At 44.7% G+C, this 13504-nt stretch overlaps 1 protein-coding gene across 1 annotated transcript in view; it reads right to left on the bottom strand.

Annotated features, from left to right (window-relative positions):
• The window catches only part of Vps13c (vacuolar protein sorting 13 homolog C), a 162396-nt gene that overhangs the window by 144089 nt on the left and 4803 nt on the right, over positions 1–13504 (bottom strand). The window contains exons 2-3 of the mRNA XM_051156733.1: positions 6248–6291; positions 3943–3985 (exon numbers count right to left, since the gene is read on the bottom strand). Of these exons, the coding sequence (XP_051012690.1) occupies positions 3943–3985; positions 6248–6291 (87 nt within the window). The remainder of the gene's footprint in view (positions 1–3942; positions 3986–6247; positions 6292–13504) is intronic.

Below are 13504 nucleotides of genomic sequence, written 5' to 3'. Positions count from 1 at the left end.
TTAAATCTCATTTCTCTTCAGCTTGTGAAGCTGTTGAGTTTCTTATATAGCTTCCAGGTCCGAAGGGCCTATGAGCACATCAGTACACTTCTGGGTCACTTGTGACCCTTAGGATTTTAGTGAATGCCACCTACATTCACAATGGGTAATAGCAACACGTAACCTCATGACCTCCTAACAAGGCAACTGCCTTCTTACTGAGCATAAGATCAAACCCACAGGCAGCACCCCTGCAACATACCAGAAAGGAGTGCTTGTTCCTGTTCCTTCCTTCCATTTACCCTAACTTATCAAGTCATCCTCCCTGCAAAAAAAAAGGTCCTGAAACAATTCGGTTAGTCACAGGACAGTCTCATTCTCTGAGTATATGAGATATTAGAGACTAAACCTAGGCGCCCTCATGTGCCAGGCAACTGCTGTCCATGGAGCTGTCTCTTAACCTCATGTCTTACTTTTTGTTTAGAGGCAGAGTCTAAGTTGCCCTGGTTGGCCTTGAACTGGCTCTGTAGCTCAAGGTCAAATACATAAAGAACACAAAAAAATAGATATCAAGAAACCAAGCATCCCAATCTTAAAACAGGGTACAGATCTAAACAGAATTCTCAAAAGAGAAAATCCAAAAAGCTGAGAAACACTTAAGTGCTCATCCTTGGTCAGCAAGGAAGGAAAATCAGAGCTATTTTGAGCCTTCATCTTTCGCCATCAGAACAGCCGAGATCAATGAAATAAGTGACGGCTCACGCTGGCCAGAGTGTGGAGTAAGAGCAACACACACCACTGCTGATAGTAGTGCAAACATGTACAGCCACTAAGGAAACCGGAGTGGCGGTGCCGCGGCTGTGTCGCCCTTGGGCGTATAACAAAGGGATGCTCCGGCTTACCACTTGCTCAACCATGTTCATTGCTGCTCTATTCATAACAGCCAGAAACTGGAAACAACCTAGATACCCCACAACAAAAGAATGGATAAAGAAAATGTGGTACATTTACAAAATAGAGGATTACTCAGCCACTTAAAAAAGAAGAAGAAAAAAAAAAGAAAATCCCAGGTAACTGGATGGAACTAGAAAAAATCCGTGCTGAGTGAGGTATCCAGAAAGACAAATATGGCATGTATCCACTTATATGCAGACATTAGTTGCCAAGTCATTGACAACCGAGCTAAAATATGTAGAACCACAGAGGTTAGGTATAGAGTGAGGGGACAGGGGGCAAAACAGACCTTGTTAGGAAAGAGAAATAGAATAGTTATAGATGGATGGAGAGTTCTGGAATGAGAAGATCAAGTAGGGAGGGGAAAGGGAGAGGGAGATGAGAGGGGAAATACAGGGAGAGACAGCTAAAGCTACGGGCCACTAGATGGGTATTATAAACCTACAACAGCACAAGCTTAGACAGACAGACAGACAGGCGGACGGACGGACGGACGGACGGGCGAAGGCTATCTAAATAAATACGACAAATAATGGAGGGTACAGAGGCTCAACTCACTATCTCTTGATCTCTCGTCACCAAATGAAGCTCTAGCACCCAGCCTGGGTTACATGTAATTGAGTTGTTGGCCCAAGGGCTCCCATGGGAACCCCAAACAACCTAGGCTATTGCCAAAACTACAGGTTGTTCTCCACAAACTGATGGCAAGTCCCCCTTGCTAAAGTGCTGGGACAATCTTTTTGTGCACTGTATAAAGGTCATCTTATGCTGATTTCTGTACTGGCAGAGATCTGAGTTCGGGCTGGACTGTGGTATTGTTATTTATATGGCTGCATCATATTTTGTAAACACTCCCTTTTTCTCACCTTTTGATTGGTTTAAAACAGAGCTGGGTGGCCAATAGCTGAGGTAGGAGAAGAGAGGCAGTACTTCCAGCAGAGATGGGAACTCAGGGAAGGAATCTGGGCGGCGACAGGTGTGCCAGTGGACACAGGGGAAGAAATAAGTGCCAGGACTAAGACTGAGCGATACATAAGCCAGACCAGTACTGCCAGGTTAAGAGCTGAGAGTCTGCCCAGCTATGGCGACTAAGCTAATACTGAATATAAGAAGTTCCTGCGTCATTATCCCATCCACTGGTGGTCTCAAACAAAGTCCCATTTCACTAACAACAACACCTACATAATGAAGAAGTCAAGTTGGTCCCTACATAGAGCCCTCAGCCCTATATTCTAGAGTTTTTGGTATAAGAAGATACTCTGCACACTCCCAAAGGAAAAACACACACACAGACCCTTTGATCTACAATGCTATCCTGTCTGCAAGGTATGCTAGGGCCATGGCGGCACAAAGACTGTGGGAGTAGCCAAACCACATCTTATTTGATGTACAGCACACTTCACAAGATGGAAAACAAAGCCACACTGCTTGGGGGAGCAAGAACTTAAACTACATATCCCAGGGGCCTAGGGGAAAACCAAGTACTACTGTTCTAAAAGATAGTAATTATAAACGTAGTGATAAGTTGAGTCCTAATGACATTCTGCTATACTAATAGATCAGCACTTGCTCGGCCATCATCAGAAAAGCTTCCTCCTGCAGTAGACAGGAACAAATACAGAGACTCTCAGCCAGGCATTGTTCAGAGAGTCAGAAACCATGGAAAACTCAGCCCTAAGTGGGATGTTTCTTTCAAATCCCTCCCCTCAGGGCTCAGAAGCCTGAGGAAGAGGGGCCAGAGAGAGTGTAAGAGCCGGAAGGAAAGGGAGGCACCAAGGAAACAAGATCTTCTAAATCAGCAGGATCAAAGTTCATACGAATTCACAGAGACTTAGTCAGCACACATGGGGCCTGCCCCAGGTCCTCCGTGTCTATATCATGGCTTCCAGTCTAGTGCTGTCATGGGATTCCTGAGCACACAAGTGAGTGGGTCTCCGACACTGTGCCTTCTCTTGTGTTCTTTTCATTTGTTGGTTTTGTCCAATTCTGATGTGGTAATTTTCTGTTATAATGTCTTATTACATTATAGTGTTATATTCCTTTAGAAGCCTGTTTGGTTTCTAATGAGAGAATGGATCCAGATGGGAAGGGAGATGGGGAATATATTACATGAGAAAAATCTATTTTCAATAAAAGAGGTGGAAATATGCTAAAACAGTAAAGTATAAAACCCTAAAACTCATCAGAATAGTGACCGAAGAAGGGAAATAATGTAATCTAGCAGTAGATCGTAGGTGAGGAGTGGACAAATGCGTCATTAAGTAAAATTCTAAAGTAATAAGAGCCCATCTAGAGCTGCAGTTTGGATAGATTAGATGACAGATAGATGATTGACAGATGATAGATAGATGGATAGATAGATAGATAGATGGATAGATAGATAGATGATAGATAATAAGTAGACAGCTGATAGGCATAACAAACAGACATTTGTCATGTGGACTATTTGGAAGAGCTTTGTAGATTAAATTTCCTATTGAAAAACTTCTTCAGCAGACACATATCTTGAGCTATGGATAATGGCAAAGAGCTTAGCTGCCGAGAAGGAGACGCTGTACTTACCAGAGCTTATCCTCCGTACCACACTGCTGCATGGTGCATCCGGTGATGAGGGGTGAGCAAACACGAGGGAAATGGGCTTCACATAAGGTCTACTAACAGAGTTTTAAAACTGTATGCCTTTCACAAATATAAAGGAAACATACAGGAAAGTGGGTTATCAGCTGTGAAAATGGAGGTGTTTTACGTAGTAAGACCAAAGCCTAGAGGGAGGCCATGACCACAGTTTAAATGTCCTTCCATTTTAGAGACAAATCCTCTATCCTTTCGTTCATTTTTTTAAGTACATAGGTATTATATATCATGTGCGTTAGACTTAGAATTGTGAAATTAATATAAGCCATAAATGCCCCACACTTTCAAGGAAGCAAAGACTTCTCGGGTTAAACAACACAGGTGAAATAAAAACCAGAAGGCGCCAAGCGAGTCAACGCAGAGGGAAGTACTTACCAATCTGGCCAGCCTTGACTTTGAAAGGAACAGCCAATTCACTCTTCAGAAGGAAGACAAAAATTAAAGGACATCTTTAAGCACCCCGAAATCACTTCTGTACCTCAGTGATAGAGCTGAGTGCCTCATGGCTATGACTGCTTCACTAAATGGTGGTTTTGCATAAAGAAGTTACACACAAGCAAAATTATAAACAGGAAAAACAGAAAGGGATTCATAGGGAAAGTAACTACATGAACTAGTTATTTTAAGAACTGAAACATATGGACACTTTTACCTAAAACACAAGAAGAAAAGATCACAATCTGTGCACGACAGTCAGCTGAAAGCAATCACTGAGTAATTCTCTCAGATAATACATTTAGCAAATGAGTAAACAAAACCCTAACATACCATTTACCAAACTATCATTTCTTAGATAAATTATATGTCCCAACAAATAATAATAAATGTGGCCTTATCTGGACTCTTGGGTGCTGACCCACAACTCTCCTTCATAGCAATCACAACTCTTCAGAATTACTCAATTTAGCCAGCCAGCAGATTTTCTGTTAGGCATCCCTTACCATCCAGACTTTCTGTGAGTTAACATGTATGAATCCTGTGGCCGTCTGAACACTGGACTACCAGTTACAGTGAACAGAGAAGCCATCCTCATGACCACACAAATTCTGTAAGCGCTCAAGGCACAGAGGAACTGAACATAGCACTTAACAAAGGAATCTGCATAAGCAGCGACTCTGTCCCCAGGGGTCAGGAAAGGCCAGTCAACTTGAGCCACCTAATAAGTGCTCTCCTGTGCTCACTTTTATTCTCTTGGAATAATCTTAACAATGAATAAAGTTCCCATTTCCAAGTAAAATTTCAGGCTAGGGACACAGTACAGTGTGAAAGCAATCACCTGACACACAGAAGACACAAGGTTCAATGCACAGAACCATTTAAAAAAAAAAAAAAAGTAAATAAAACCTCACTGACAGCTGGGTGCAGTGGCACAGGCCTGTAATCCCAGCAGGGGCAAGGGGCAGGAGGATCTCTGTGAGTTCCAGTCCAGCCTGGTCTACAAGTCAAGTCCAGGACAGCCAGGGCAACACAGAGAAACCCTCTCTCAAAACAAACAAACAAAAACCCCTCACTGTTTTGGTTAAATTGTGAAGGGGCTAGTTTTAACTAATGAAGTCTATAAATTATGAAGTAATCCATTCCATCTAATTTTAACCGGAACTGAAATTACGCTGAGAGTTCAGTCTGTTTTCTGGGGGTGTTAATGAACACTGTCCCCACAGTTCTATTTATACTTATTTTCTTACAAAATCTTCTCATAAATCGGAAAATAAAATAAAATAAACTTCGACTCTAACCTCTAGCAACAGAATCAATAGGTTCTAAATTCTTAAGTAAGCTGGTAGAAACTGGCATGCCACATCGAGTCGGGGAAGGGCAGTTAAGCACTGTGAGTGTCCCCTCCTGTGCGCCAGGCTCTCTTCCCTCCTGTCTCAGCCAGGTCACCAAGCCAAGCCGGGCTCTGCCACTGAACCTCAAGCATGTGAAGGAACTGAAAGTGACAACTAAGGAGATCTAGCACATGCGTGCAATCTTAGTGTCTGAGAAATGGAGGCAGGAGACCTGGAACTCACATGAGCCTTAGCCACATAGTGAACTCGAAGCTAAACTTTAGATACATGAGACCCTGTCTTATAGAAAGAAAAAGAAAAGCAGGTGTGATGTGATGACGTGATGACATTGATGAATCAATATTCTTAGGTGACACCACAGGCTTCAGTTCTGCACACCAGGGTGGAGGCAGCCTCACTGTGTGGGGAATGCTGCCTGGCTTTTAGCTCAGCAGCGGACGGTGCAAACACCCCACTGCAGCTAAGTCTATCTTACCCTGACACCCACCTCAGTGCTCTCTGGCGAGCCTGCACTGCACTGCTCCACAGCATCTAGATCATTGCTTAGCGCAAGCACTAACTTGTCTGCGAAATGTATAAGGATAATTTTGAAGAAAAATGTTTCTGTAAGACAAATGGAGACAGCAAAGCTATACAATCAAATTAGGTTATGGAATGAGCTCCATTTTGAAAAAAAAAATATATACTACTTTGATCATGGGGCATGGGGAGGACTGTAAATCTTTAATCCCATAATTTCCAATGGTGGATAGTTAAATAAGGAAGCCTGTTTGGAGTGACTCAGGCACTTTATCTGGTACCTGGTACAGAAGCCTAGTAACCAAACGTTTCTAAGAGCTTGCCAAACTGGCTGAGTTATTAAGCATAATTTAAAAAATAATAACCCTTACCAGAGCATTTTCTTTTATCTGCAGATTGTCCAAAGCCACATTACCTGTAAAACAAAAAGAAAAAAACAAGAAAGGTACCATTAATACAGACATTAGTATAACATGTCACATCTTGCAAACACCAAGGACGCAATGCTAGAGCTCGGAACACCAATGCAAGACTGTGAAGACTCGGGGTCCAGCAGGAGGCAGAGGCCAGAACATGCCTGCATCACAGAACAAAACAATGCAGGACATGGAAAAAATGTTTACCGACTAGTGTTTTCTCAAAAGCTAGACACCATCCAGGCTGCTATAACTTTTTAAAACTATATATGCACATGTATACACAAAGCACCAACAATCAGAAACCGAACATACATGAGCTATGACGCCACAGTGCCACTTCTACGTGTAGTATGTGTTCTCTGTGTATATGGAATGTTTCCATTTTTCTAATGCACATTGTTGAATGTTACAAGAGCAGCAGAGAAGCAGGTAGGAAGCCCCCAGGGATGGTCAGGAAATGCTACAGCTTTGCTCTTAGGAAGGAGGAAAAGAGCACTGCTGTTAGGCAGCCTCTACAGACCAGCTGGAAAGAGACTGAAATCTGAAACCGCCCAGTATGGCAGTGTATGCCTGTGACCACAGCACTTGGGAAATAAAGTCTGAGGGACAGCTGTTAGTTTGAGGCCAGCATGGGCTAGACAGTGCATTCCGAGCCACCCTGAACACATACACATACACACATACACACATACATGCATGAATCTAAAGCAAAGCTGTAACCTCAGCGTCAAACAGGGGCCATGACAATAAATAAAGACGAATTTTGGAGCCAGAATTGAAAGGATGGTACCACTACCAAGCACAAAGGTCATAGAGTAACCCTAAAGACTGACATTCATTCAGCATTTAGAGGAAGAGAGAGAGAGAGAGAGAGAGAGAGAGAGAGAGAGAAAGAGTGTGTGTGTGTGTGTGTGTGTGTGTGTGTGTGTGTGTGTTTGCATGCATTACAGTGCTTATGCAGGCCATAAGAGGGTGCTAAAACCCCAAAACTGGCCAGTTGTGAGCAGTCGTGTAAGATGCTGGGAATTGAACCCAGGTCCTTTGCGAGAGCAGCCACAGTGCTCTTAACCACTGCGCCGTCTCTCTAGCCCACAGAAATCATTGTTAAGGAGCATGCTCTCTAAAGTTACACAAGTCCACAGATAGCTCTGTGCTTAACTGTAGTCCCCAATGTCTTACACAGGTTACAGCCAAGGCCCCCGTTCGAGGCAACACCTATTTTCAGCCATTCAGAGCAGTCTAACGAGCTCTAAGGTCAACACAGACCCAACCCTGCTCATGAGTCCTGACTGATCCACGCAAAGACCCCACAGTCACCAGGCGTGCTCAGATCAGGCACACTGAACACGGCATTTCACAACTAGCAAGTCAGTAACAAGCTCGACACATTCAGATGTGAATCTATATAAACATGTGCCTCTCGATAAAACTGCGGCTGTTTCCACTGCAGTGAGCTGTGGTCGTACAATGAAGTAACAGGCGCTGATCACCGGCGATGTCGCCGACCAAGTTTAAAGAAGTATATTTTAAAAACTGACAGAATATTGACAGTGATGATCACTGTTGGTGGGACAAAGGATGGCTTCTTTTATTAAAGGTTTTCAGTGTTTTCTAGTTTTCACAACTCCAGGTATTACTTTTAAGTAAAATCATGACACAAATTAAAATAAGGAAATGAGGAAATAAATAAAACAAAGGTATATTCTAAGTTTAATTTGGCTCAACATTTGTATATGAATTCTTCCAATACCTAACATCTCCTTTCCTTTCAGACACATAAAACTAACAAAGAACCAGCTGGGTCTGTTCACACATCCTGGATAAATGGCACAAAGGGCAGCCATAGCAATATCATCCTGCAGCTGTTTGCACTAAAGGAGGAGCCAGGAGCCCAGTAAAAAGAGAGGTAAGAAAGTCAGCAGCTTGCAGATTAGCAGCGAGCCGGGGAGTGGGGAGTGCACTCATCTCTCAGCCAGTAGCCAGTGGCCAGGCCAGGCGAGGCAGCAGCCAGGTGGCCAACACAGCGTGCGCTGTTCTGTCAGGTGCCGGTGCACCTGTTCCACTCCATGGCCCAGGAACGCAGAAGCTTCCATTCAAATCCTCTGTACGATGGGCTCATATCCTACCTAAAAGTCAACAGTCTCAGACAGAACTGAGCACCAGGAAAACTATCCAAAAAAGATGGTGTTTTCCTTCCAGAAACAGTAATTCCAACCCCACCAAAGCAACCTTCCGGTTTAGCTAGCTCGCCCAAGATAAGAACACTCAGAGGCCACAGGAAGTTTCTGGTGGGAAAAAAACAATGAATAAATAATCGTGTCTTATCTTAAAAATAAAGAAAAGAAGCAAGGTCAGGAGGGTGAAGGATGGGAGGTAGACACGCTACACTCTACCAGCAAGGCCAGGCACGCCATGAGGGGGCGCTTAGCCTCAAGTCCTTAGAGGCCAGTAAGGAGCCCCGGACCGGCCTCAGGTGCAGACTGACAGGACTGAAGGACCTGGGTAAGGAGTGCAGCCCAGGAGCCCCGTTCTGAGGGAGGCCCCGCTCGCTGCTCACTAAAACACTACAGGCCATCCGTGCTCACTAAGACACTACAGGCATTCTGTATGAGCTCACACTGCTGAAAGTTCCCTGGGAAGCTTCAGAGCCAGTGCTGAAGGGTATTTTAACAACGTAACGCTGAATCAGAATGTACGAAATAATCCTTGCTAATGAATTAAAGACAGAAATGAACACAAGCCCATTAGACTAGCAGCTAACACCATCGCTACACAGGAGATAGTTGTGAAACTGGAAGGAACAACCAAGTTAAAGAGCAGAAGGGTGGAGGGATGGCCCAGTGGTTAGGAACGCTTGCTGCTCTTGGTGAGGACCCAAGGTCAGTTCCCAGCACCCATGCTAAGCCGCTCACAGCCACCTATGATTCCAGCCCCAATGGACTCCAACACTCTCTTCTGGCCCCCTGGCCTCTGCAAGTGTTAGACACATACATAATGCACATACATACATGCAGACGCTCAAATTGTTTTGGGGTTGGTTTTTTTTTTAAATCAAATGGAATTATCATACTAAGCTCTAAGTCCAAGAATAGTTTAATACACGTACTCATCTACCAAGCAAACATAGGAAACCCAGTGTTCCTCTGGGTTTGGTGGCACATGCCCGTTCACCCAGCACGCACTCAACACTGGAGGTAGGAGGATCAAGACACTAAGGCTAGCCTGTGCTGCACCGCGAGCTCAAGGCCAGCTGCATTACATGGCCGTGAAACAAAAGGACGAAGAATGGAGCTCAATAAACAGAGTGCTCGCCAGCATGCAAGAAGCTCTGGCTCCATCTTTAGCAAGCACAGATCCGGTGTGTGCTGGCACAGCTGGAACCCCAATGCAAACAAAGGCAGGGGCACCCTTGGCTAAATAGGGAATTCAAGGCTGGCCTGAGCTACACAAGACTGTCTCAAAAAAAGAAAAAGAAAAAGAAAGGAAGAAAGAAAAATAGTGTTGATATTAAATACTTTCAACTGGAAATAATCTCCATGATTTCACAGAGGCCTAAGCTGTATCCCCTACAGTCTTTAACCCCTTAATTTACATAAATCCCCAATGCAATCATGAACTAACTCCTTGCCAGTGCCCTTCATCACTGCACTCAATAAACACTGGCTTAATTGCCGTGATGCACATAACTACAGGGCAGAAACAACTACAGTGAGCCCATCAGTTGACATTTCAAAAAACATGTTCAGATGTGTTCTATTACCAGATGGACCCTCACAGCCTCCTGGGCAGGGGGCAGGGGGCACAGACACATCAAGAAAGAGAAACTGATGCTGGGTGTGGTGGTGCATCCCTTTAATCCCAGCACTCAGGGAGGCAGAGGCAGGCGGATCTCTGTGAGTTCGAGGCCAGCCTGGTCTACAAGAGTCCAGGACAGCCAAGATAACATAGAAAAACCCTGTCTCAAAAAAACAAAGAGAAGGAGGGGAGGGAGGAGAAGGAGGAGGAGGAGAAGGACAAGGGAGAGAAGAAGAAGAAGAAGAAGAAGAAGAAGAAGAAGAAGAAGAAGAAGAAGAAGAAGAAGAAGAAGAAGAAGAAGAAGAAGAGGAGAAGAAAGAAAGCAAGCAACAGAAGGGACCTCGGGGGTAAACAAATGGCCTAGAGAGACCATGGCAACCTACACTCGGAAGAGGCACCAGCCAGTCCTCTGACACTCAGTACCATGTCCAGCACTGTAGAGGGTTCAGTCCCACCGGAATAAAGCTGCTTCCATTACCACATAGTAGCCAGACTCTGCCCTGAGGGGCCTGTTGGTGCCACTCTGGGCCTTTACATTTTAAAGGCTATATAAAAATCCGCAAATGAGTGGAAAGGGTAGAGTCACAGGAGACGGCCATGCTAGACCTTTGCTCTAAAAGCAGTCCCTATGCCACATTCTAGAACTACTCCAGGAGCACACAGATCTCATTCCCACCCTCTTTTTTTGTGTTATCACCCAAAGGAGCCGGTGTTTAAGCAAAAGGAGTGGTTTCCCCAAGGTTGCACCAGTGCTGGGCCAATGTACTAAGAACAGACCCTGTGTCTCCTTTTCCTTTTTTTTTTTTTTTTTTTTTTTAAGACAGGGTTTCTTTATATAGCCTTGGCTTCTCCTGAAACTCACAGAAATCCACCTGCCTCTGCCTCCCTGATGCTGGGATTAACGGCCTGCACCACCACTTTCCAGCTGTCAGTTCTTAATGTAAAGCATAAAGATTAATCCAAACTATGATACAATTTAAAAAATTAATGATCATAAAATAAAAACCCGAGGCCCTAGTTGAGCCACATGGCCTAAACAGCAACAAGCACTTATGCAGTGCTGTGTGGCCACGCTGGGTTTCTGCGGCCTCTGTCTATAGCACGCGGACCCAGATTCTGCTTCATTTTTACATCAAATGGTCCCAGCCGACGCTCATCTCCCACGGAAATGAGCTCAGCCACCGAGGCAGTCTGCAAAAGCATGGGCCAATCTGTTTCAATGACTCATGTTTTCACAAATACCGAAGAAAATATTGTACTAATTCCTCTCAAATGAGTTGAACTATCTGACCCCAAACCGAATCAATCCAGATTGTTTCAGTTGGGAGTTTGCTGTGCAGCGCAAAGGAAGTAACTGAATCTTACTTTCCAAGTTTCTGTTGAAACAAGAAGTCTTGGCAGAGAAAATCAGAGCACTGTGATGTCACCAAGACTTTCTCCTCGCAAGCACCAGAGCCTAAAACCCAAGACACTCGTTCACTCGGCAAGGCTTCCTAGCAAATGGTTTCAAAGCACCAACCTCTGGCTCTATTTTAGAAAAGGAGTGAATTTTTAATTAATGGTGATCCTATTTAAATAAACGGAAAGGTGTATCCATTGCTTTGACATATTATTCTCCTAGTTTTTTTTGTTTTATTTTGTTTTTTGTTTTGTTTTGTTTTTTGTTTTTTGAGGCAGGGTTTCTCTTGTGTAGCCTTCTCTGTCCTGCACTCACTTTGTGGACCAGGCTGGCCTCGAACTCCCAGAGATCAGCCTGCCTCTGCCACACTGAGCACTGGGATTGCAGGCATGTGCCACCACACTCAGCTCCTAATGAGTTGTGTTGTTCATCTTATGTGCTACAAGCTAATGTTGCTTCCACTATATCAAGTGTTGACTAAGAAAAGGGCTAAAAAAAAAAAAAAAAAAACCTCCTGGGCTGGGGACTTGATCTCAGTGCTCAGCGGTTAAGGGGACCCGAGTTAGTCCCCAGCCCCTACATGGTGGCTCACAACCATTCCTAACTCCAGTTCCAGAAAATCAGATACCCTCTTCTGGCCTCGACCGGCACTGCAAAAAACATGGTGCGCACACATGCATACTTATAAACACTTACATAAAATAAAACCCTTTAAAACAACAACAATCAGTAGTTTAGAAGTACTTAGAGATTACAGTGTTTTCTATAATGAGGCTAAAGAAAGTAAAAACAAATCAAACAATTGGTTTTTTCTGTCTTGCTGGCCCATCGCATAGTAGATGTGACTTTGCCTTGCATTCTGGGACTGGCTCTTCACCATGAGCAGGGAAGGGAGGAGGCAGGCCAGAGCTGAGCGCTGGGCCAGCAGCCTCACACTGGCTGCAGGCAATGCAGCACCGCTCACCTGAGGAAGGGCTCAAGGCTGCTCCAACCTTGCTCAGACCACAGATGCCGTCAGCCAGAGAAGACACGCGCATCTTGCTTCCCATCAGTGACCCGCCAAACGCCCTACACCTAGTCGAGGATAACTTCCTGCCCGGTTTCCTCATCCTCGCTCTCCTTCCTCCTGCTGCTTTCTGCCAGCGAGACAAGCTAGCTGCGTATCGCAAATCTACAATCTGAAACAGTCCAAATCCAAACCCTGTGGGTGCTGACAAGTCGCCACAACCAGGAAACCTACACACCCAACCTCACACACTGCACTGCTATCAAGATGCAGCACAGTGAAAACAACGATAGGCTACAGGCATGACATGACGTATGAAACAATAACTATAGACTATATGCACTCGATGAATATGAACCCTGAATGTTATGCGAATGTGGGTGCCATCCTCAAGAAGTCACACTATACACTTACAAATATTCCAAATTCTAGAAAACAAAGCACAGAATCTACAGCAATCCTGGTCCTCAGCATCTGGAATAGGAACTCTACCTAAAACTGTGGGCCGACAGGGAAGGGCTCCCAGGGTGGAGGACAGGACCCAAAACCACGCAGCAGAGACTGGCTCACAGGGCTGTGAACTCTGTGTGCGCTACACGCTGGTTTCTGTTCCTGGCACCACGGCCACCCCTGGCATCCTCCACACCAGGCCGAGGGTTTAGTCCACTGGGTTAAGGGAAGTGAAAACCACAGAGTCCTGAACAGGGGCTGCTCCAGCTCCTCCACAGTAAACAGCTTTGAAAAATCAAATTGGCAGGCTCTACGTTGTAACAACACTACTTAGCCCAAATTGCAAAAGATCTGGCATTTCGACACACTGTTTTAGAAACAAGTTGCTCTGAAAAACAATTAAGTCCTGGATACCTCTCAAACAGCTAAGGGCTGTGTAATTTCTCTGCTGGTACCAGTTTGTGGGGATCAAAAGTCTAGATAAGCATTGTCTCCACGTCACAGCCTTTGAAAGCTGTCCTTCGCTGCTATAGAAAACGGGAGCACTGTCAAGTATAAA

Source organism: Acomys russatus, chromosome 14, assembly GCF_903995435.1.
Source record: "Acomys russatus chromosome 14, mAcoRus1.1, whole genome shotgun sequence".
In the NCBI taxonomy this organism is placed as follows: Eukaryota; Metazoa; Chordata; class Mammalia; order Rodentia; family Muridae; genus Acomys; species Acomys russatus.
Note: the sequence above shows the minus strand (reverse complement) of the source record. Positions and strands in the feature narration are given on the sequence as shown.